The 26,305-nt window shown below is 41.3% G+C and overlaps 1 protein-coding gene across 3 annotated transcripts in view; it reads right to left on the bottom strand.

The window, feature by feature from the left end:
* The window catches only part of ASAP1 (ArfGAP with SH3 domain, ankyrin repeat and PH domain 1), a 145,982-nt gene extending 120,567 nt beyond the window's left edge, over positions 1–25,415 (bottom strand). Inside the window, exons 1-2 of one of the 3 annotated variants that reach the window (XM_076329089.1) lie at positions 25,314–25,415; positions 14,674–14,803 (exon numbers count right to left, since the gene is read on the bottom strand). In XM_076329089.1, the coding sequence (XP_076185204.1) occupies positions 14,674–14,803; positions 25,314–25,372 (189 nt within the window). In that variant the 5' untranslated portion in view covers positions 25,373–25,415. Of the gene's footprint in view, positions 1–14,673; positions 14,804–15,338; positions 15,399–25,313 lie in introns of those variants that run through there. The other 2 variants (XM_076329090.1, XM_076329091.1) reach the window with 2 other exon arrangements.
* Between the last annotated feature and the right edge of the window lie 890 nt (positions 25,416–26,305).

The raw sequence follows: 26,305 nt of genomic DNA, 5'->3' as shown, positions 1-26,305 counted from the left end.
AGATCTTCATTTCTTTTTCCTGCAGTTGCTCTCTTCACCTACAGGTTTTGAGGCCAGACAGGAAATAACACTAAAAACTTAGAGCTTGTACAAGCAATAGTTAAAAATTCACACTATCAAAACCTAGTGTTTTATGCATTTACTTCATCTGGAGTTTTTTAAAAGTGATCTAACCTTTATTTAAAAACTCTTAATCATGGTCAAGTTGTAACTTCCTTTGTAAATTCTTCCAACAGAAGCACCAGAAACTCTCCACGTGGTGGAGTTATTCAGCAGGTTGGGAGCACAGTGCATGTCCACGCTGACCAGGAAGTCATTCAAGCACTAGCTTCGCTCTCTGATGCTCAGGATCACAAACAGATAGCATGCTTCTTGCACCTAATACCTTCTCTACAGGTGCATCTACTTACTTTTAAAACCTCAAGCAAAGCTCCAGCTCTACTTCACACTGCTTTATGACAAACAAAGTTCAGGTTTTCTTCCTCTACCACAGATTGTGGGATTGTTTCAGAATTAGAGTTTCATACAGCAACTTGATGAAAGATATTCCAAAATGCCCCGCTGAGTAACTCATAAATCACAGCCTTCTGGTTTAACTTTTGGCAAACAGACAAAGGTCCAGCCTGCATGTTTACAATGGGAAAAATCATTCTATCAGAGAAGAGGCATCCATCCAAATATCTTTGTACACATTGTACATGTGCTTTCAGCACACTACAACTACCAGCAGAATATCATCGCTCCATCCAGTAGCTCACCCTTATAGTTTAATTTATGAATCAATGATTTCATACTAATCCCCAAGTCAGTCATTGTTTCCTGGGTTTATAGTTGAACTATGCTCTGCACCTAGCTAGATCGCCTGTATTTACTCTCCTCATTTCCCTTTGCTTTTCTCAAGGTAAACACACTCAGAGTGTTTCAAAGAAATAGTTGTATTGCTATAAAAATAATCACCCTATGCAATGCTCACTGCAAAACAAACAAGACAGTTTTAATAAATACTTCTACATGACAATTTTATTGTATAATTATCTTAGGGTAGCAGTACACACATCTGGACCCCATGAAGTAGCACCATTACCTGTAGGAACAAGTTATATGACATGAAACAATAGAGAACAACAGAAAAAAAAATAAAGGTAGGATAGCTCTTTATTGTTACCATCAAAAGACAGCACGAGAAAGCAAAAAATAGATCAGATAAAATTGAAAAGGAATACACAGAAAGGCAGATAACTGCTTTATTAGTAACCAGGTTTGGCCTTCCACACAAACATTAAAACTATAGAAAAATATCCAAGAATTTTGTAAGATTCAAAGATACAGTAGTTGCTTCCCTATTTAGTATACGCACAACATTCACTGATTCAATTTAAAGGAAGCTGCTTTGCTGCAACTTGTTGCACAATTAAATAAGATGAGAAAAACAGGAAGCTATACTAAACTACAAATGAGTTCAGCAAATACACTAGGCTTTGCTGAAGTAAAGCAACACTGTTACAGATATTTTAACCAGAAAGTACCATACCCATGAACTATTTTGAAGAACCTATCCTAGACATCATGGAAGAAAGCAAGTAAGGAAGCATTCAAAGCACTTCAAATGAAACAGCAAGACAAGGAAAGGCAGGCAGTGAATTTGAGGGTTTAAGTCAGTAGCATCTATGACAAAGAGCTTCATTAACCTGCAAAAAGTCAGCAAAGAAAAAAAAAATTGCATTTCTTCTCATGTTTTCTCTGCCAGTTTAAACAAGGTCTCCTTCCAAGCACTTCCTGTGAAAGCAACACGAGCTTGGCCACAAAACTGCCACCAGAGGACTATAAACATTTTTTAAAAGGAAGGTTTTAGAGAGAACTAGCATCCCTTTCCCTCTAACTGTACTAGTGAGCAGACAACATTTTGGGCACTCAAGCTTCTGCAGGTGAGCCCACCCTAAAAGATGTTACTTCTCTCATACACTTGAATCACATCAGCTATATAACACTGCCATTTTTTCCAAATATGCGTACAGACAGCTGTGGTATCATAACACTGAAAACTAATTTAAGTAGGTCTTCACAACAAAGGGCCTCTGCAGGCTTCTTTCATCCCTCTTTCATCCCTCCCAGAAGAGGCTGCAAAGTGGGGGAAAAACAACAACAACCACTACCACCACCACACACACCCCAAAAAAGACACCAGTGCAGGTGCTGCAGACATGGCAATATACTAAAAACTATAATATATATCTCCCTGTCTTGCAAAAAATCAGTATTATTTTGCCCAAGTAATTCTTCCCAAATCAAATCATAAAAAGCTTAATTTCAGCAAGGCCTCATATGAAGAACAATTTGCAAATGAAATAAAATCAAACTATAAGGTTAGGAAAACGTAGTGTGCCATACCAGTTTTACAGTTAAAAACAAACAACTTTGTCAAAACATTCAAGGCAACTTCATTCAACTTTCTCTTTAAAGTTAGTTATACTCATTGTCTGTTACACAGAGTTCCATCTTACTGACTAATACAGATAGTATAAACACTCTTCCAGGATAAGAGGCTAGATTAGACGAGACATAGTCAGGATATCCCACTTGCATTGTCATAGAGTCACCACTCTTAGTTTTACAACTTTACAATTTTCCCCATAATTCTGACACTTAGTGAGGGAAGAAAAATACAAAACCAGAACACAACCAATAAGAATGTCAGTATCTCTTAAGCTACCTCCCATTGCTGCTAATTTCAAAAACACTTACCATCACCATCGTACATTACATTATTAAGAACACAGGAATGGACCATCATGGTACTGCATGCTTACAACGTGGCACAGGCTGGCACAGAGTTTGCACATTCTGTTATACTTTACAGACCACTTTTCTTGAGTTCCCAGACAACATCCTCAGCACAGAGGGGATTGCTCAACATGTCAAGGGACTTAAGTTTCCCAGACCCATCTCAGCATCACTCAACTTTATTAAAATTCAACAGTTTCATAAACTGACGATTAAAAAATAGTTTTTGAAGGTCAAACAGGCACTCTATCATCACTGAACAAAAGTGTTCAAGTTTGTTTTAACATCTGTTACGTTTTTCTAACAGTTGTCTTCACTTCCTTGATACACACTGGACAAAACAACAGCTCAACTATTTTCATTGTAATGTACTTTCAAGACAATGACATCGACATGTAGAAGTATTTATTAAAACGGTCTTGTTTGTTTTGCAGAGAGCATCGCATTCATGTACTTTCATTGTCACGTACTTTCACATCATCTACCTTGACTTCTGTAAGGACTTTGACATGGTCCCACACAACATCCTTGTCACTACATTGGAGAGATATGGGTTTGATGGATGGACTATTAGATGGACAAGGAATTGGCTGGGTGACTGCCCCCCCCCCCCCCCAGGGGGACCAGCACTGTTCAATATCTTGATTAATGACATAGACAGTGGGATTCAGCGCATCCTCAGCAAGTGTGCAGATGACCCCAAGCTGAGTGGTGCAGTTGATTCACTTAAGGGAAGGGATGCCATCCAGAGGCACCTTGACATGCTTGAGGAATGGGACCATGTGAACCTCATGAGGTTTAACAAGGCCAAGTGCAAGGTCCTGCACCTGGGTCAGGGCAATCCCCAATATCAAGAGACTGGGGGATGAATGGATTGAGTGCAACCTTGCAGAGAAGGACTTGAGGACACTGGTGGAAGCAAAATCAGACATGAGACAGCAATGCGCACAATGCAGCCCAAAAAGCCAGTTGTATCCTGGACTGCATAAAAAGAAGCGTGGCCAGCAGGTCAAGGGAGGGGATTCTCCCCCTCTACTCTGCTCTGGTGAGACCCCACCTGGAGTACTGTGTCCAGCTCTGGAGCCCTCAGCACAAGACATAGACCTGTAAAAGTGGTTCCAGAGGATGGCCACGAAAAGTGGTCAAAGGGCTGGAACTCCTCTCCTATGCAAAAAGGCTGACAGAGTTGGGGTTGTTCAGCCCAGAGAAGAGAAGGCTTTGGGAAGACCTTATTGTGGCCTTCCAATACTTAAACGGGGCTTATAATAAAGGTGGAGAGAGACCTTTTTACCAGGGCCTGTAGTGACAGGGCAAGGGGCAATGGTTTTTTAAAAAAAAAAATTCTACCCTCTTTCAGTTTGTTTTTTTTTTTTTGTTTTGTTTTTTTTACGATGAGGGTGGTGAGGCACTAAAACAGGTTGCCCAGAGAAGTTGTGGATGCCCCATCATTGGAAGTGTTTGAAGTCAGGTTGCATGGGGCTTTGAGAAACCTGATCCAGTGAAAGATGTCCCTGCCCACAGCAGGGGGGTTGGACTAGATGACCTTTAGAGGTCCCTTCCAACCCAAACCATTCTGTGATTACTAGCAAGCAGTGCTACTAAATGCTGCATAGTGCTACATGCCACCTTCATGACTAAGAACTACCAAAAACAGCTCTACAAAAACGCCACGCAATCCAAATTTGAGTACAGCGGAAGTATCACTTTTCCAGAAGATGTGTAATAGACTAAATATTGCTTGGGCAAAAATAGTCTTCCTTAACTACAACCTGAAGTATCTCAGAAATCCAAGTTTCTACACCCAGCAGTAACACAACAGTCTTATTCTAAGATGACCTGAATAAAACAAAACCAAATTCCGTCAATAGCATCAAAAGTATACACACTGAGATTTAAATACAGCAACACTTTCTTGGTGATATGCTCAACATGAAAGTTTTTGAATTCTAGAATAGATGTAAATAATGTAAATAAATGTGGAACTTTGACATATATCTATCAGGAGCAGAGCATAACAAAAATGTTAAGCGAGTTTCATGTAATCATTAGGGGTTTTCTGTCTTGTTTTAAAGAAATGAAGTCTTAAGATTCAAACCAAAATAGGATATCGAAATCCTAGTGGTTTCATAACAAGCCACAACTCTCCTGGCAAACAAAACCTGCTACATTTTATTCCTTCTCACACACACACACACCCCCATCACTAAGAAATTTTTCTGAAGTGCTATGGAAAAGACTAAGTTTCATATCAAGAACACTTCTTCAAGTACGTTTCTCTCTTCAATCCCAAATTCTTGCTTTGTGAATCCAAAAAAAAAAAAAAAAAAAATCAAGAGATAATCTACCTGAAAAGTAAACTATAATACAAGAGGAAAGGAAATTAGTGTACTAAATTCAAGGTAGGAGCTCTAGAATTCAAAATTCAGATAATCTTCCTCATAGAAGTAAAGTTAATCCAGCAGAGACATTTAAACTGTAACATAGTCACCACTTTGCAGAATAAATTAGCTGACTTTCTAGAGGTGCAGGTTGACCACTTAAAAAGAATATCTTTGTCAAACACTCAGTAACTATTCAATCTATTCTTAAAAATCATACAAAACCCCAAATTCGATAAACTTTCTGAAATACAGATTTGTAAAAATGTGAGTAGTATCCCATTTCCTCTATTAAAGAAGTCTTTCATTGAAGGAAAAAAATTATCAACTTTGCTTACATCAGTTTTATTAGGTTTAAACATGCTGTTTTCCCAAGAATAAGCTCAGTGTAAACTTTTACCCAAAAACACAAAAATGCATTCATGAAACTAAATAACCACTTTACTCTGCCTGCATATCTTCTAAAAGATTAAATTATGTAGTCCAAACAATTTTAAGGAGGACTACTTCTACCATCAAGTGGAGTTTTGAATGTCTCTGTGGACAGAGGTTGCACAGCCTCTCTGGGCACCTGTTCATCAGACTCATGGTTCAAAACAAACAAAACCCCAAAATAATAATAATAATTATGATAATAATAATAAACACACACCCCCGAAAAAAAACCTCAAATCTAATCGGAATTTCTGCCTTCTCAGTTTCCTCCCATTACACACTTGAAGAAACCAAAGTGACCTTCCCTTAGTCTCTCTTCTAAGGTTGAAGAAACCCAGTTTCCCCTCCTTAAGTGATTTGTTCTAGGCCCCTAATCATCTTGGTGATCCTCACCTGGACCTGTGGCAGTATGTCATTTCTCTTATGTATTGGTGAACCCCAAACATAGTACTTCAGATGTGGCCTCACAACTGTTGAACAGAGGGGAAGAACCACTATTCTCTGGCTGCACTCTTGCTAACACAGCCCAATACATGGCTGGCCTTTGTCACTGCCAGCCCACAGTCAACTTCATTCATCCACCTGAGTCCAAGGTCCTTTCCCGGAAAGCTGTCTTCTAGCCAGCCTGTACTACTGCACAGGGCTACCCCATCCCTGGCGCAGGATTTCACATTTCTCTTCACTGAACCCCACAAGGCTCCTCCTGTCAGACCATTTCTCCAGGTCCCACTGAATGGTGACTGCCTGTTAGCTTATCGAGCAACTTGATATCATCCAAATATACTTGTTGAGATCACACTCCAGCCCGTCATTCAGACAATTAAAAGACACCAAATAGTACTGGCCCCAAAATTGATCAATTTCAAGTCAACGTCCCACCCACCCTACAGGTCACTTATCTGGTCCATCTCTCACCAACCTGAATAGAAGGCTACCAGAGCAGACCAGGTCAAAGGCCTTGCAGTCCTACAGACTTATTTTGCAGAAAGTTTTCTCCAGCATCATAACAGATTTTTAGTTCTTAGGCAAGGAAAAACCAACAAAAGACAAGACTCTATCGGTATCGTATCTATTTCTGCACCAGAAAGACTTCTGTATTTCTCCTGATAACAAATGTAACAAGAAGGATAAAACAAGTCAAGTCAAGACAGAGGTGGCAATTAAAAAGAAAAGGCATATATCCTCTGGCTTAACCATAGTAACAACACAACTTCAGGCCTGTCCTTTCACCAGTGAGTGAAAGAGACAAGGAGGCTGTGTGTTCGCCCATGTGCACATCTACGCATATAAAGTGGGAAATGGGATCCCAGTGTTTTGTTGCTTTTTCCACAGGAGCATTAAAGGAAAAGTTTCCCACAATCACCACAGTCAAACCCTCAAAAAATCTTACTTGTCACAATGCTTATACAAAATCTCAGCATTAGCCCACCGGTATTTAAAACTCAATATATGTACACAGATCAATACTGTCTCTTTAGAAACAGAAAATAACTGTTCGCTGCACTTTTCAGCAGGGAGTGTACTTCAGCTGTACTCCTTCAGGAAAGGAAACTCATGCTATTCTCTCAGAAGTTTTCCTTCACACTCACCAATAAACTTCAGGCCTCTTGGCCAGTATCAGTCAAACCTGACAGAACAGTCTCCAAGAGAAGTACCATGGCTTTTACCATGCTATTAACTAGATTCTGAAAAGTCTCCCATGAAATATGAAAATATACTATTGGTTTAGGGCGCTTTTTTTAGAACATGCTTATATTGCCTACCTCTGCACCTGAAACAATACTAATAATTAGCATTCTTGGCTTGATTCTGCCTAATGATTTTATTGCAAGGTACTATTCCATTCAAAGTAAAATGTTATGATGTTTCTTACAGTTCTCTATAAATTTGTTTCACATCTGTTTTTAAAAATTATTAACAAACATCTTCATTCACATCATTACAAATCACAATAGTTATGAAAATTGAGTTTTACTCATTGGAGTGAGAAAAATACTGGACATTAAATCAACCACTCTAATTCTGTTCCGAATCATTCATCTGCAGTCTTTCAGTGACACCATGTTGGATTACAAACATGATTTTCTGGGTTGTTTCCCCTCCCCTTTCTTTTTTTCTTCGAACAAGTTTTTCCCTTTTATTGCTTTTTAACTACAGAAGATATCTCCACAGGACTCCAATCTAAACACTAAAAACAACTTTAAGTCATGCCACTTTAAGCATCTCTCTCTTCCCCATCAGGGCCCAAGTTCCCATGACTACATGGTCTACACTCTGTCAGGATTTATCTGAACGGCATACTGAACAGAGTGCACCAAAGAGCACTTTCACAGTTTCCTAACTGATGAGCAAACATGAAGAAGCCTGTTGGGAGCTCAAAACAAGAAGCAGTACTTCTCTAAAAAAAACATATGAGCTACCAAAAAGCAGTAAGTACTTTCAAAAATGTGTCTAAAATGAATACAAATTCTCAAAAGGCACAGCTGATTAATCTGCCATGACTGAAACTTTGAGCTTCCAGTGAATATTTTTTTGTTTTTCCTTGCATCAGTCACATTTAGGTAAAAGGAGATTGCCTGCTTATTACAACCAAATGTTTCAAATACTATCAAACGAAGGGTAAAACCGATTACATACTAAATGAATAAGTACTGTAGCATGTAAATGTAAAAGTATCCTCAACTGCATTTTTGTGAAACACGCTATTGTAAATACAGGATATTGCTGTCAAGTCTCCTTCTTCATCACACCTTCAGTATCGTGATCAGGAGTCACCCATGAGCTGTCACTGTGGCCTCTGTATTTTAGAACGCTCATGTACCCATTTTTATGTCTTTGGTGCAATTTGCCATTCAGTGTAAAAACAGTAATAATTATCCTGAGTTTATTTACTAGACAAAGAAACTTTTCTTGTCTAGTTCTTTTAGGATGGTCTGCTACCAAAAGCATATTTCTTTGAAAACTGAAGATTGCTTGTGGGCTGTTAAGTAAGAACCAGCTCTTAAGTACAAAGCTCTCTATGATGCAAGACTGTTTTTGACTGCCATAAGTAATAGGTCACAAGGTTAGAAAAAGCTGGGTTTAAGTCTAGTGCTGCTGGAGTCTCCTGGATTCCACCCCTCCGAAAAAAAATATCTATTTTAATTAAAAAAATAAAGAAGGATAAAGAATAGGATGTTATGATTTACCTGTTGTAATTATATAGAGATGACGCCTCAATGGAAATGAAGTGATAGAAACGATAGAAAAATTTATTTCTCTTCAGACACACACACAAAATAGATCTTACCAGTTTTCACAGTTCAGGCTAACGAACAAAGTCTGTACGTATTGCCAACTAAAACAAAAAGCTGATTTAGAATGGAAGTGCTCCTGTTCTCTTGCATGGTTTTACCTGCCTCCCTTGATAGAATACTTTGCCACTGGAAAAGGATCTAGTGGTAGAAAAGTGCATGAAATCACTGTAGATGAACTGACTGTATAGCAGTTTCAGTGCTACACAAGTTTCTACAAAATCATAAGGAGGAAAAACCCTGTCCCCCTACCCTTGTCCCAAGAGTCCTTCCCCCAGTAGAAGAAAAACCTCACAGAAACTGAAGCGTGAAGGGAAAGTTACATATGGGAAACTGTGAAAATGATTCATACACAACATAATTTCAAAGAAAATAAAAAAGGCAAAACAAACCAACAAAAAAAACCCCATACTTTCCCCTTTCCCATCTCTAATCGCAGATAAATGTCCATGACACGATGAAGAACACTGAGAAATCCTCCTCGTTCAAGCTATGTTAGATTATACCAGACTTGCACCAAGAACAACAGAATTTATGTTTGGCTGAGCAGGAGCCAAACAGGCATTCTTTCACTGATGTAGTATGCACACATCTGTTACAGGACCAGTCTAGACCAACAGACCTCTAAGCTTGCACAGATCAGCACAGTGAGAAACAAAATGAGCAACAGTCATTGCAGGAACAGTGGTTTAGGAGTTTTTTTGTTTCTAAAAAAACCCAAAACATATCTGCAGCCATATTTCATTACACTCATCAGTTAAACATTCATTAAAAAAGGATGCATATGACAAGATCTAATTGTCAGAAAGCACATTTTGAGTTTTCAACGTCTCATTGAAAAGCAAAAGAAAGAAAGAAATAACAATCATTAGAGATGCTCAAGTATTACAAAGGTGTAACAGTAAAACAGGCATCAGAAACAACTGCAGCTATTTATTGTATCATCAGCTTCTAACTGTCCCTTCTTATCTACCAGCCTGCCTAAAGGGAATTTAAACATTTAAGCAAGCTTAACCTCTGTATCTCAAGACAGTCCCACAAAACATCTGCTGCTTTAGGAGAAAGACCCAGAACTGCCCGGTCATGATAACCGAGTTATCCCTTGAGTGCAAAGATGTCCTTTCAGCTGGAGCTGGGACACAGTGGAATGGTAATCAAGACACTCTTGTGGTGATCCCACATGTGCAGTACTTATTCTCAGAACAGATGTCATCATTCCCTAAAAATTCCAACTAGCTCACACAGTAATATCAACTCAAGGATTAAAATCAACTCTTCAAAATCTATTTGAGTAACACAAATCATGGAGCTACTGTGGATATAAAAGCATGTCTGGTAAGAACAAACCAGAGGCTATATTTTAAGACACTGTATCAGTAATCTGTCTATACTGTCTTAGGATTTCAACTTTTTTTTTTTTTTTTTTAAGTAATTAACCACCCATCTACATACGCAATAATCCACCTCTTCATGTGAATATTATAAACAACTTCTCCTAGTTTCATGCAGAAATATAAAGTTAAAAAGTCTTCTTTGCATGAATGTAACATTACGCTGAAGAAATCAATACAGAAAGAAACTAGAAAGAAAGAAACTAGACCTAGACTAGGGTCTAGTTTAAGAGACCATATAATGGTTTTGTTCCCTCCCCTTCGAGTTTGAAAAAAAAAAAAAAATTATTTAGCAATAGAATGAACCTTAAAATTTGTGTTTACTGATGGCCATTAGATAACACTCATGCTTTAAAAAAAATTATGATAAAAAAAATAAATCTTGCAGTTCTTTGGTAACTACTGTATAAGTCACCTAAGCTTGGTTACAAAGATGACAGGGTCTTTTTTTTGGTCTGGTGTGACTGGATGACAAAAAACATTTTGTCTCTTAAGAGGAAAAAAAAGCTTGCAAATTTTCAAAAGTTTCAGAGGTTTAAACAACGTAGCATGAAACCTTTCTAGTCAATAAACTGCTACATAGCAGCATGTACTTACTATTTTCTCCTTTGATAATATTACAACGGATTTAAATAAAGTTTAGGGTTGGGTGGGTTTTTTTGGGGGGCAGGGGTTGGTTTTGTTTTTTGTTTTTTTAATGTCACCCACAAACACACAGGAGTCTTTTGGAGAATCTTTCCTAGGGTTCTGATTGTTTGAGGTATGCCTTAGTATTTTGTTGGGCTTTCGACTAAAAATTTACACCAAATGCAAAGTCATCAGAATCAGTAAAAATGCCTGCTCTGATTTTTCATCTAAAACTTAGAATCATAGAATCACTGAGGTTGGAAAAGACCTCTAAGATCATCGAGTCCAACCGTCGACCCAACACCACCATGCCCACTAAACCATGTCCCTAAGCGCAGCATCTACTCGTCTTTTAAATACCTCCAGGGATGGGGACTCCACCACTTCCCTGGGCAGCCTCTTCCAATGTTTAACCACTCTGTCAGTAAAGAAATTTCTCCTCATGTCCAATCTAAACCTCCCCTGGTGCAACTTGAGGCCAGTTCCTCTCATCCTATCGCTTGTTACTTGGGAGAAGAGACCGACACCCACCTCGCTACAACCTCCTTTCAGGGAGTTGTAGAGAGCGATGAGGTCTCCCCTCAGCCTCCTTTTCTCCAGGCTAAACAGTCCCAGTTCCCTCAGCCGCTCCTCATAAGACTTGTTCTCCAGACCCCTCACCAGCCTCGTTGCCCTTCTCTGGACATGCTCCAGCACCTCAACGTCTTTCTTGTAGTGAGGGGCCCAAAACTGAACACAGTATTCGAGGTGCAGCCTCACCAGGGCCGAGTACAGGGGCACGATCACTTCCCTACTCCTGCTGGCCACACTAGTTCTGATACAGGCCAGGATGCCATTGGCCTTCTTGGCCACCTGGGCAGAATTGTCACACTTGTCCCACAATTGCATCTAACTGGATCCAAAGTCTCCTCTGAAAAGAATTTTAGTTATAATAGGAAAAGAGTCACAACTAGGAGAGAGTATATTATCAATCCACCCAGTTGAACTAACTGCATTTCTACTTGAGGACAACCAAGTGAAGAAACCAGGAACTGAGTCCAGCATCTACTTTATTACTTCAGAAAACTTGTTAATTGTGATTAAGGAACAGTAAATTCACAATTCTGTAATGCCTTCATGGGACTAGAGACAGGCACACACAAAACAGTGTACTTCTTGTTTGTCACATTCTTTATGAAAAGATTGTTCTGATCTAACCACTGATCTGAGCTACGGTAGGAATTCCACCAGACTGAGAGGCTATGAAATGGATCTAACTTTGTTAAATCTGTTTAATTTCCCTACCATTTCTGTTCAGAAAATAGTTTTATTTCACAATCTTATTTAGAATAAAGAAAATAATCAGTTTATCCACAAACCAGCTTATAGTCACTGAGGTAGGTGCAGGCTGTGTTGAATTAAGTTAGCTTTAAAATAATGACCTAAGATACTTCAGGCTGCAGCACCATAACAGCACAGAGCTTGACACTGCCTGCCAAAACGCAGTGAGGGCTCCAACCCACATCCAACATTAAGTTGAAAATCAAACAGCTGCAAGGATGGGATCATCCCCTTTGCCTTAAAATAGTGGGCTCAAAATTGAAGTTCAGGAGCTGCTTGAAGAGTTCTTCAGTCATCCATGATGCATGGACAATAGCAGCGGTAATAAGAGATACATAACAGCCACTTCAACCATTCAATTTCAATCCCCTGCTTCAAATGAATCACAGCCTTAGGTAAGCAGATGTACAGAAACCAACCTAGCTTTAAAGTAGCAGCAGCAGAACTGCGTATGCAAGCTACAACTACAATAAAGACACACAGTCAAAGACTCTAACGGAGCACTTTGCCTGCCACATTCAGACCATCTGCATTTCTTCATGCAAATTAATAAAAACAAATTTGGGAGAGTTGCAGATTTTTTGCAGTATGTAACAGTTGAGCATATTTATGTCTTGTTTCCCATCAAATAAAGCTTTTTTATATTTACAGATAATAAAAAAATAACACAAAACAAGTCCAGAATCAATTTAAACTGCAAACAGTTTAAATAGGGCACGTAAAATAGTTATACAAACAAAAGAAATTCAAGAAATAGCAATGCTAGCACTAGAAGCACCCACTATTCTCTATCCCTCTGACTTATTGCTGTCAAATCAGACATAAAAACTTTCAAAATACACACTCCACACAAATGGTGCAGAACACTATGTATTTATCTTCTATATTTTGTTTTCCTTTGGATGGGCATTACCACACTCAGACTACTGTTGTATCTTCCAACTCATGAAAGCATTTTACTGTATTCTTACCCCAGAAGTCACCAGTGATGGCAGAATACATTTTTACTTAACTCTCTGAATGCTGTCAACTGTACTAATAGGTATACCAATGGCTGTACCTATTCAACACAGCTAAGACCAGGGGGCAGCAATACTGTCAAACACAAGCCAGAACAGGTTGATTTCTGACAAATCTATGAGCAACTATGGCTTAGTTACACGACAAAAGAAGCAGTTACAGTTCTGGAAAAGTTACAGAAGTTAATCTAGGTTACATAATAAAAATAAAATACATAATTTTAAATATAATCTTACAATCACTATTATCTAGTCAGTTATTGTAAAAAATAGCATTGCTCAAAATTTTGAACATAAACAATTTTTCTACTAAACATTAACTAATTTTAATCCTATGGAATTACATTTCCCATACCCAAGACTATGAGGAGAACGCCATGATTAATATTCTTTTCTTGCCTACCAAATGCTTTGCTCATGCTAACACATTCAGCAAAACTAAAAAGAATCTATTAAATCCATCTCCTTGATAATCGCTAACTCCTGAAGAATTGACAAATACTTGACGAACCAAGTGTATAATCCAAAACAACTAACTGCAATCTATGAAACAATAGCAAAAAACTGTCTTCTTTCAGCGTCATTATGCTAGTACCTTCAACCAAGGGCAGAGCAAGAGAAGAGCTACACACTGTCTTGTTTTAAAGTCATTTGGAAGACATTTCCTCATAACTGCTGATCTAGTCCACAGGAAATCACACTGAAACCTCAAGTAGGAAGCAGTGGACTGATATCCCATAGAAACCAGCTCTGGAAGTTTACCTGTTTTCACACTCCTATTTCTTGATAGTGAAGCAGGATGAACATTTAAATGACTCTCATAGTAAGCATTAAAAAAACTCCAACACTGATGCTTCAAGGTTGAGATGCTGAGACTGTATAATCACTTCTGCTGCATTATTTTGCTCCTCTCCTTCCACCACTTACTTTGTTTTCATATTATTTTCCTCACTCCACATTCATCTCTTCATCCTTACCTCATGTCTTAAATGAAGTCTCCCTTGGCAGGTTTCTGCAGTCAGAGTTCTGCACTGACTTGATCTAATGAGTGGCTGGGGAAAACCTCTGCTAACGCTCCCAAACAAAACTCAATCTTCACCTTCCCTCTAAAAATCCCAACATTCACACTTTTTTCTACTGCAACAACAGCCAACACCAAAAACACCAAGAAGTACAACAGTAGTATTTAAGTTCAGGCAACTGCTTTACGCACTAATCTTTAAGACGCCAGGGCAGGAAAGCCTTCTGTAACTAGCTCAAGACAAGAGCAAAGTCCCACAATTAAAAGACCAGATTACATGCATACCAATGCCTCTAGCTCCCGTGGATTTGGGCGGGTGGTACTGCCCCGTCCCTGATGATCTTCCTCAAAGACAAAAAAAAAAAAAAAAAAAAAAAAAAGAAAAAGGGGGGGAGGGGGATGATTTACCTCTTCCAGCAGCGTGACCGTATTTCTGCAGTTCTGCAACCGGGTGGTGAAGCTGGAGGTGGTCGGGGAGTTGTAATCCTCTGTGGTCTCGGCGATGAACTCCGACACGGTGATCTGGTCCGGCATGATCCTACCCCACCGGTAAAGCCCAGAAGGAGCCGAGCACACAGATCCGGGGGAGGGGAAGCCAAGTTTTGGGGGGAAGGTGGAGGGGAAAAAAAAAGAAAAGGGGGGGGGGGAGCAGAGGGAAGATGTTAACAGCCAGCAGAGACCCGCAGCATCAAAGCAGCGGAGCCGCAGAGAGAGGCTGAGGCTTCGTCCTCTACGCCCAGCCTCTCCCCCGGCCGCCCCCTCCTCCTCCCGGGCAGGAGGTGAAGGGGGGAGAGGCCCCCACGCGGCACCCCTCGCCCCGCGCCGCTCAGCCCCGCCGGTGGGGAGCGCTCCCTCGGCTGACTGCGGCCCCCCGACGGCTGCGGGGACGGGGCCGCCTCTGAAGAGCCCGGCCCCGCCGCCGGCGCCGAGGGGAGGGCGGGCGGCGGGAGGGGAGCGGCGCCCGCCAGCCCCCACCCCGCCAGGCTCGGCCCCTTTCCCCACCCGCTCGCCGACCCCCCTCACGCCCCTCGCCTTAACCGCCGCTCCCGCCCGCCACCAAATTGAGCGCTAACTTGTGCGGGCTCCGGCTGCGCCCCCCGGCCGGGGGGAAGGAGGGGAGGGGCCGGGGGAGGCGGCGGGCGCGACGGCTGGCCGGGGCTGGCGGGGGCTCCCGCCGCCGCTGACAGTCACCCGGTGACTGACACGCGCTGCCCAGTGCCCGCCCGCAGCCGTTACGTGGGCCAACGAGGAAGTGCTCTGCGCAGGCGCCGCCGCCCGCCTCCCCCTCCCCCCTCCCCCCGTGGCACCGCCCCCTCCCCCGGCCTCCCTCCCCCCCCCGCCCCCCGGCTCCGGCCCCGCGGGGGGTGCCTCGCGCCCCGGCGCGCGTGGGGGCTGCGGCGCGGGCCCTGTGCCTCTTTTCTCTTTTTCGTCTTTTTTTTTATTACAAAACAGGGCTTTTTGGTGGAAGCACACAAGGTCGGGGGGCTGCTGGGCCCCAGCTCTGTCCCCAGCCGGGAGACCGGGCCTCCCCTGCCGGCAGCCCTGTGGCGGCAGGGACCCGGCCTGCCCCCGGGCAGCGGGTCCTCGCCCTGCCCGCCCGGCCCGGGGTGCACCCCAGCTTCAGCCGGGGGTAAATCCCACGGGCGGGTCAGAGGGTTTCGGTTTTTTCCCTTCCTTGCGTCGGTCACAGGCAGCCGAAGCCCCTTCGCTGTGTTTCTGCGCTCGCCAGCCCTTCTGCTACAAGCTTTGTGTGATGCAAAGCATGAAGATACCAAATTTCTTACAGCCACTGCTGAGGAAGTCATCACTTCAAGCAATCCGACTATATAGGTTTTTACACTGCGTATACTTAGGTAATTTTTATGAAGTCCTGCTGTCTCAGTGACACCCTTGAAGCTGCTATTCCTCATACGTATTACAAACTCTGTTCCTGAGCCTCTTCAAAGAGAAAGGGAGAGTGATGCATTACTCTTGCAGTGGCTGTACTGCACAGTTCACCCCAGTGCCCTCGTACAACCGAGCAAGCAGCAGCAGCAGCACTGGCCTGAAACCATAATCGCATCCCTGGTATCCTCCCTTTGTGTTGTGTGCCAGTCCTGCATCCTCTCACAAGTAGTATTTCTGAGTAAGTTACAATACCCTTTATCCGTTATTGCATCATGTAACTCTGGGAATCGACAGACAGCACTAATGAGATTTTTTTTTTCCCCCTTTTTTTTTTTTAAGCTTAGATTTTGGGGCCCATATGTGCCTTTCTAAAGAAGGCTAGGTCTCAGGAGGCTCGAGTAATTATGGTCATCTGCTGTTTCAGTCTGATTTATTTAGTCATACTATGTGTTTTCCTTCTCTTTGTATTTGGGATTCTCTCCACAAAAGCTGGGAAATTCAGGAATGGTAAATATTCTGAAATCTGAACAATTGAAAATGAGCAATATTATATGGATATGTCCATTTCAAAGGTTTTAATGTTCTGTATATAAGGACCTACTCCTGTATTACAACACACTTAGGCTTTTACATGGTTTTGTATGTAATTCTAATAAAATGCCTGTACAACTCAAAAATAGTCGAAAATATCAACAAAAGTCTGCGACGCCTGAGTAAGCATTAAAAGGAGATAGCCGATTTGTGTATACCCATAAAAAATGATTTGCATGCAGTTCTGCCAGCAAAAATATGACCAATACTCCTGAGAAATGGTCCTGCCTGAACATGTTTCTTTGATTGCATTGCCTTAGCAGAAGCCCTCCGTATGGCCATGTGATTGCTGCTGTGCTGCTGCTTCACGTGATCTGGCTTTCCGGCACAAAGCTCCAGGCTCGTACAGATGATTGTTAAACGTCATGAGACTCTGAAAGGTAGAGTAGGCAAGAGGAGGAGGAGGAAGCCAAGAAAAGAACCGTGTGGGAGTTGCACTGAAAAATGGATTTGGGTGAAAAAAAAATTGAAGCACTGAAGAAGCGACTGGAGGGGTAGGAAGAAAATCAATTGAGAATCGTGTTCGTAAGAGCAGTGGAGGAGGAGGAGAGATCAAGAAGATAAAAATGGCTGGTGGCATCAAAAGCAGTGTGGAAAGGAGAGTGAAGAACTGTCTGGGGGTTTGGGCCAGGGAAGAGCTGTTAGTAGCATCAAAAAGAGCTGTTTCGGTGTGCCTAGCCTGCATGGAAACTGGATGGGTGAGGGGCTGGGATATGACCCATGGGCCAAACAGGACTTCTGTGGTCATCCCCTGTAATTTCCAGCAGAACATTGATCATGGGCTGTCACACAGCCGTTTCTGAGCCAGACCTATGGTCTGCGGGTCAGCTACGGTGTTCACGTTAGGAGGAGTCCCGATCCCTCTCTAGCAGATTTCAAGTGAGCACAAATCCGTCGCACTGATGGATAAACTGGTTTAATGGATTGAGTACTCCCACTGTTAAAGTTGAATTGTTCCTCTTCAGGCTGAAGTTATTGAGCTTGAGCACTAGTCTTTGGATTGTAAAATAACCTCGTCTGCTATCCTAAACAAATCCTACCCCAAAGAGTGCGGACAAAAGCTGGACATATAGCTACAGACATAATTTCTTAATACTATTTAGAGAAAATTTCAACTGCGGAATTGAAGAGCATGTTCAACAAAGAAAGGGAGGAGGCAGGCCAGGCAAACTGGAGCAGTGAAGAGTGACAGAAATGAAGGCATAGCAGAGAGCAGCACTAGCTGAGCTTCTGTGTCTCCTCATCAGGAAAAAAATGATCTTTTAAAATAAAATATTAAATATATAAAAAATAGAATGAATACAGGAGAATACTGGGAAATAAAGAGAACAGCACAAGGCCTAAAGATGAAAAAGGAAGATCACTAGCTACCCATCATAATTGCCTATTAGTCTGGTTTTTTGACAGTTCTGGAATTGTTAACTCTATTAAAGAGAATATGGTGCTCAGTTTTGCTGCTTTGAAGCAGCATTTCCTCTTCGCCTATGCAAATGCTAGCAGAGAAAATAACCTTATGGGGATGACCTCTTTAGGCTTGGATTATCTTCACTTCAACTCACTGGAAGCAAGATAATTAATACAATGTTAATAAAAAATAAATGATACAACTTGCCTGTAAAAAGGTGCTTGCATTTAAACTAGCCAAATTATATAACTGTTTCAGATAGCTTTTAGTGGATTTCAGATTTAACCATGTTTCCTGTTTTGAATTGCGATCAGTATCTGAGGTTCACTTCTAAATTTGTAAGATGCACCTCTCTATAAATTGTCACTAACTGAAATCACTGTTTCACTTCACAAATGTCAAAGAATAATCAGCAGAGTGTGAAAGTTATATTTCACGGCGTCTGCTCTAACGCTGTCTTAGTCTGTGCTAGATCCTGGGGGAGGCTGTGCTGCAGCCTTTTTCTCATGTAAGGCTTGCCAGTAGAAGTTATGCTTATCTCACTCCTCCTGGTATTCTGATGTGAAATGCATCTCCGTGTCCATCCTGGGACAAGCTAGCGCGGGTGAGGAGAGTCCAAGCAGCCCTGGAAAGCACACTCCTTACTGATGATACACTGCAGTCAAGGAAGTTGTGCTGTCTTGCCATCCCACCCAGTGATTCAGTCTACAAATCCGTTTGATTCCCTGGCCTTTTTTACTGTGAGTGCCAACAGGACACTTAATTACAGCAAGTTGATAATATTTCTGCAATATCGGTGATAGTCACCGTGCTTAGGGAGAGGCTAAGGAACATAGCAAAGACAGCACAAACTACTAACACAGGCGTTTTGCAATAAGCTGAATAGCAACTATGGCATTTTTCATTTTATAGTACTCTAGTCATCTTATATTTAGATTGAGATCATCAGTTCATTCACAAGAGCTGAGCAGTAGTCATCAGGTGATGATGACTATTGTCATCATTGTGAACTTTCAAACATTACAGATACGTGCCAGAGGTGAACAGCTACATTGCACTTGCATAGCTCTTTGTGTCGTCAGTGCAATTAACTGCTTAAACCACGCAGCGGTGAGGTAGAGAACGGTGAGATTATCTTTCCACTATAGATAAGGAGGCAGATACAGGAGGCTGTGGCCCTGCTGACCAAAGGCAGGGCTGTATTTTTTGCTGTCTAGCTTTAGTCATGCAAAGTCAGCCTTTCAGGGTATCAACGCCTCAGCTGTGCTGAAGCCTGTGGCGGATCTCCTGCGGGATATGATTACACTGCCCGCAGTGTAAGGGTAAGTGACCACCCCGAGGCCACGCTTGCCTGCTGCATAGATAGAGAGCTCACAAATACAAACTCAGGTGTGGTTGCTTCTTGGTTTTGGAAACAAGCTTGACCCAGGTCCTGGGCTGTGCATCAAATATGCTGTCAAGCATGCTCAGACAAGCTGCCTCCAGGGCCATTTGCAACCTGTCGGTGTGGCAGTGAAGTGAGTTGTTAGCTGAAGAAGGAAATCACTGTGCACATGGCTACTGTGCAGATGACTCCTCTTGATTAGTACAGACATAGTCATGCCAGGATCTCACATGACAAATTTGTTTTTTTTTCTTCCCAAGTATGAAAGAGATGATGCCACTTTGCAAATACGGGTTTACACCTACACTCATTTCTTTACTTTCAAGGTTCCCATCTTGGCTATTACTGCTGATAAAAGTGGTGTAGATCAGGCATTAGTGTTTAATTAAAACATCAAATCATTTAAATACACGTGCCTTTGTTAGTAAACTATATAGTTGTTCTTTTTATGCTCCTTAGCATCTTCACAAACATGGAGAGTATCACCAGCTCAACAGCAAATAGCAACAGAACTAGTGGCATGCTAAAACTCATCAGGAAAATATCCTCAGGCTATGCTGCTCTACTATACTGCTATTCTGAATAAATTTGTGGTTTGGTGTTATATTCATCTGTTTCAGCTAAACACAGCAGTCAGCATTACTTCCCATCCTCCTTCCTATCCTAACTCACTGTATGGGATCACTGTATGGCATAAGGCAGCCATGGCATTTGATCCCCAATAAAGTTGGTTTGAGATTCCCTGAGAAAATGTCTATATGGTAAATTGCTGTTGCTACATTTTTATAATTTCATTCCCGGATAACTTCTGACAAAATTAATGGGAAATATTTATTTAAATTTATGGCCACAGGTACTAGAATATCCACAAATATTTCTGAACATCAACTCTTCTCATAATGTTGGGCTTAGAGGATAAAAGGAGCTTCAAATCAACAAGAATCTCAGCAGGGTGAGTTTGACTTTTGGTTTTGGAGTATCTCATGTGCTAAATCTCAGTAAATTTTTTTGTTGATGGAACTCCCATAGTTTTGTTTTAAAAAACAAAACCAGCCCATTTATGTAAGGACACATAACATCATCACTTTGTACTTCAGCTGGAAATGTTTGGTCAGGAGGAGTTTCACCTCCAGGAGCAGTCCCTTCTCAGATGATGGTCCCGACGGCTGACTGAGCCTTGTACGAAATGTAACAATTACATATTTTAACCTGCAGCTTGTTTACACTTTTAATATCACATCAGTGCACAATGTACTCACAGGAAGCGGCAAACTCTGTTTTAAACATTGAAGCCTACATCACACATTGTGACTGGTGCTAATTTGCTTGAGGGGAACTTATATGGTAAACTGCAAAGTGTTTCTACTTGAGAAAGACCGCTGTTGGATTTGACATTTGCAAACAAATCTTTGAAATGATTGTGTTATTGGGACAGAATAGTCAGGTAACTTTCCAGTCAAAGAAAAATGTTCTTGCCTAAATCATCACTGTACATGCAGAAAACCAAAATCCAGATCCAGCAAACATGCTGATTGCAATTCTGTATTTTTAAGTGGCAGTATCTACCAGTATGGCTTATGGACTACATGAGCTGCATCAACAATTTCTGTTGCTGCTGTGACTCTTTTGAATACAAGAATCAGCTGATTTCAATTTTAATACTGGCATCTCTGAGCATTTGTCTTCATTTGGTACTTAAAATTAGATAAGAAAACATAAGCAACTGCCTCAGAAACTACAGTATTAGTTTAAAAGCCTTTTAGCACTAGAAATAGTGGCTTAAACAAAAGGGTCTTTTTGCATTCTTTCAATATTAATATGATAGCAAAAAGAGAACCCATTGTGTTCTCGTTATAAATGACATTTTGGTAACATTAAGATCTTGCATTTTTAATGAAATATGTACCAAATGAAAAAGATTAAATCAAAACATCGGAAACATACCACTGAATGATATACTTTGCATCTTATTTACTTGAATGTCCTGTGCAAGGAGCTTGACTGAATGATAGGTAAGCTCAAATAGCCATCTCAAAGGACAGCTGAAAATAACAGCTGAAAATGGAGTGCAGCATTGAGTTACACAAGATTAAGCTGACTAATCTGCTGATTCAGTTTTGCCTTTGTTTTTTGGTTTTGTCATGCAAGATCAAGAGTCATGCAAACACATAATGGCATTCCAGGCTCACAGTAACAACAACAAGCAACGGGCTGTTCTCCTGCAACCTCTGCATCCTCCAAAGAGAAAAACAGCAAAATGCTAACCATTTTAGCATTTTAGCTTATAACCCAGCAGTATATTCTTCTATAAGGACCGTATTTTGGGGAGTCCAAAGATATCAAACTCTAATGAATGCTGATGGATAAGTAAACTGTCAGTGGAGCCCTCTGGCAAATTTAACCCTTGCCTGTGGTGCAAATGGGAGCCTGCTCATTCCTCACAGAGACAGTCATGCGAGGACTGCCGGGCCCACGAGAGCTGCTTTCCCAGCAGTAGCCGCCAACGCCGTGTCGGTGAGGGTGAGGACCAGCACGGAGGAAGCCTGTGCGTGGTTATCCTTGCATTCCTGACCCTGACCAAATCCTTGGAGTATTGTAGGGAAGGGCACTGCAGACACATTAGCATGAGAGCAGGCCACTCTAGTGGGATTGCAAAGCACAAGACAAAGCCAATATACCATGAAGGGGTACTCTGTGATTGAAACAAGAAAAATAAGAGTCCTTCCAAAGCAGGAATCATAGTATCTGAACACTTTTTTTTTTTTTTTTTTTTATATAAGAAATAGCAATGACTAAAATCAGAGAGTGATACTGCAGAAATGAACATGTTGCAGGGCAACTGGCATAGCAGGCTCTCCAAAATAAAAAGAGCATGAAATAAAGCCTCAGCCTGCACTGCAAACATTTCAATATTTTCTCTTTCCCTCTGGAAATGATATGGCTGTGTCATTATCCAGGCACATCTCTGGTTCTACCTAAGCTGCTAAATGTATGCTCTTGGCAGCATGCGCCTTGCCCACAGTGAAACTGGAGGTTTAGGCCAAAATGAAGCTGGGAAGCAGTTTGAGAACTAAATAAAGGCTCTGTAGACCTGGGATCATGTCCTTGAGCTGCCACTCACGGCTGTGACATGGCATTTGATCTCTGTGTGCATCATTTCACTATCTGTGGAATGCAGGCAATTACATTTATTTTTCTAGGTGAAAGCACAGGGGGCTTTTCCAGCTGAGTAGTGATATATCAGAACTAAGTATTTTTATTATATGTTTTATTGTAAGAGTTTCAAAAAATAGCTGAAGGATGAGAAGGGCACTCAGGCCAAACAATTTCATCAGCACTTCATTGGATAGACAAAAAGGATTGGCAGGTAAACGAAAGGGTTGCTTTCTACTAGTTGTTCATGATGTGAAAATATAAAGCAGAGAGATCTGGTTTTCTGAGGGTTTTTTCCCCTCTGTATTATGAATTTGTTAGCATTAGAGCAGTATTTAGTGGAAGAAGAGGGACTGAGACCCCACCATGCTAAACAGATACATAGAAGTCATTTGTTGCTTTACGCAAGCTTTCCTAACACACAGTTTGCAGACATGAACGTGTATGGGCCTACTGAAGTTCAAAAGCTGACTTAGAGTGTTGACTGAGCATACTTCATTTCCTAATTTCCTAAAGAGCATCTCGTCAGAGAAATGCTGGAAATAAATCTGCAGATGTTGGATGTTATAAAAAAGGCCCTTGCAACCACTGAACTTGCTAGCACATCTGCATTTCCTTTATATAAGCCTCTATTTTCAAGGATGCATCACTTGGCCAGACTCTAGACTTGAACTTAGCATAGGAAATTTTCAACTCAGGAGTGATGTCTTTTGGTTTTTTGTGGGTTTTCTTTGTTGTTTGGGTTTTTTTTTTCATTTGTTTGTTTGTTTTTTTATTAAGGACATCAATATGTTTGACAATACATAAGACCTGAAATAATTTGAGGCATATCTGCTTTAATGCTCAAAGGCTTGTCATCAAGCAAAAATTACTCAAATTTAAAATTAGGGTCTGAATGTTTTATTAAAGTAGACATTTGAATGTTCGAATTGTGGGGTTCTGTTAAAACCCAGGACAGCAGACAACAATCTGAAAGCTTTTGGAAACTGGTCTTGCTGCATGGACCTAGTCTTCATTGGTTCAGTGTTCACATGGTGCTAAATGAAATAAAGAGGTTTGGAATTTCAGTCTAGAAGTCCATTGTAGCAGCCCCCTCTCTCTGACTACTCATTTGCTTTTTAACCACTGAAATTGAGCTTGCTGCTTCCTAAGTTAACTGGCTCTCCATTGACTATGGTAAAGGGTGATCATCTGCTCATCTGTCCTGCCTCTAATGATTTTTTTAATGCACTGCTGGTCCCAGCAAATTTGAAAGGGTGGCAGGAAAGGTGTCAAAATTCCTCAGTTCCTAGAAGTTTTGTGGGAAAATAAAAATGAGCAGAGGAAAAAGATGTTTATTGCCCCCATGGACAGAAAAGTTTCACCCTCATCTTGCTCTTTATTGAGAGAAACGGGGTAGGAGAAAGATCCTGTAAGTGTCCCAATCATGGGAAAAGTTTCACTGATGTTTTGCACCTCCTCAGGAGCTGCAGTCAAGACCCAAATCCATAGGAAATCAGGTTTCATTAATTTCAGTGGTCTCACCACCGATTTGCTTGCTGGTGGTTGTGTTTTATTTTATTCCTCCAAGAAAATCTAGGAGCAACAGGACATAAAAACTTCAGTCCTGTTTCAAAATCAAATAGAAATATCCAGCTTAATGGCTTCATACTTTTCAAAAGATGATTGTTTGACTTCTGAACTCTTGCTTATTTAAGGCATCATGGGCTTAAAAAGGAAAAATATGCATAGCCATATGACAAAGCAAATGCACCAAAGGAAGATTTATTCAGTTTTCAGAAGATCAGCAGCAGTGATTCACCCCTCTTGGCTGGGCTGGAGCACAGCATGGTCAACCGTTTCCGCCAGGGAAAAAGGAAAGGTGAAGGTCCCACACTGCAGCGATGGCCACGCAGGGAGCAGTGACCTGTGCCAGGATAGCTCCAGCCAGTGCACCAGGTACAAAGAAAACCTCAGCCTTAACCGTCAATGTTGTTGTTGTAGGGGGTTCAAGTCAGGCAATCCAAATGTAGCTTTTAGTGGTTCAATGAAACACAGTAAAAGCTTTAAAAGAAGAGCACTCACCATCCAGAGACTGAATAAACAAAAGCATATTTAGACAACTGTGTGCTATTCAGCACTTTACATCACGAGAAGAAGGGAGTCCCTCCTCTTTCAAGCCCCCGCACAAATCTTGCCATAGATTTTTCAGGCTGATCTCAGAGATTTGTTGTTTACAAAGCTAAAACAACATGAGGTACCAGATCTAGATGAGTTGAAAAGAGTTACAAAAAGTGTCTTTTTTATACCCAGCCCCCCCATCCAGCTTAGAAAGCTATGAAAGCAAAGCAAAATACATAATAGATGTTAGTGTTTGTTCCAGTACTTGCTCAGGCGGTCCATGTGTTGTAAGGATTTACTGATTTATTGGTTTTTTGATCCATGGAAGGATCAATAGGTTAGACTTTCTCTGAAAAACACCCACTGTAGTAATGTCCAAAGTGGCATCAAGCACAGAAAAAAACAAACCACTGGCAAGTATTGCAATTGATAAAACCAATTTCTTTTTGGATAATTTTTCAAAGATTCTGGTCTGCTTTTTTACACTTTAAACCAGTTATTTATATTTATGTCTTTCTTCTTTCTTACCGATTCCATAGTGAATCTCGTGAAGAAAAACTTGAAAGCCTGGAAGCTGAAGATCTCATGTCTCATCTGTCACAACCAGAAACCTACCTAGATGAGGAGAAAAGATCAAATAAGCAAAACTGACCAAAGCTATGGGACTGACAAGATCCCTTATTCTAACAGTCAGTTTAAAACAATGTCCATTAATTCTTCAGTAATGACAATTTATCATACCTAATTTGACTGCTGGATTTGATATTGTGAATTTCATTGTGGTAAACAGATCCATTAGAAATCCCCTGAAAATAACACCTTGTTAAAAATTGCTACATGAGAGCTTCATTTAGCTGACTGGGAAAACTCTTCGTCTAACTAAATGTGGCAACTACTCACTCAGCTGCACTGAGCGCAGAGCTGGTAACATCGCCTGTCCAAGTTGTCTGACACTTCAGAAGACCCTGTTTTCAGATACAACTTCAGTCTAACCATTCAGGCTGAAAATTTCCATGTCAGGTGTATGCACCAGACTGGTCTTTTTTGGAAGATGGAGATACGATTTGAAGGATCAAGAGGCTGGGAGCAGGAAGTGGCCTGACGGGGAGGAATCCTGCGTGTAGAAGGGAGGCGGGTGTGGGGAGACGGTCATATCAGCACAGTTTTTCATCAGACTTCTCCACTATTACATTGCATACTATTTCCAGTTTAAGACTTGCATTGCTGCGGGGGAAAGAAAGTGATAGAGACGCTGCAGAGCCTCTGGAGGAGGTGGATAGGACGGGGACATGCCTTTCACTTTGAGACCTGCTGGGCTGATCTCCATGGTAGGTCCAAAGGGACAAGGTGGAAAAAGATTGACCAGGGCTTGGGGCCAGGTATTGGCGCTGGGAAGGAGAAGGCTACTCAGAAGCCGTTGCTTTTAAAGATGAGGTGGTAAAGCAAGGAGACTGGGGCGAGCCACATGAGACAGACAGATGTGGAGCAGGTAGGCTGGCAGAACGGGATGTGTGACAAGG

Source organism: Aptenodytes patagonicus, chromosome 2 (assembly GCF_965638725.1).
Source record: "Aptenodytes patagonicus chromosome 2, bAptPat1.pri.cur, whole genome shotgun sequence".
Taxonomy (NCBI): Eukaryota; Metazoa; Chordata; class Aves; order Sphenisciformes; family Spheniscidae; genus Aptenodytes; species Aptenodytes patagonicus.
This window is presented reverse-complemented; position numbering and strand designations above follow the sequence as displayed.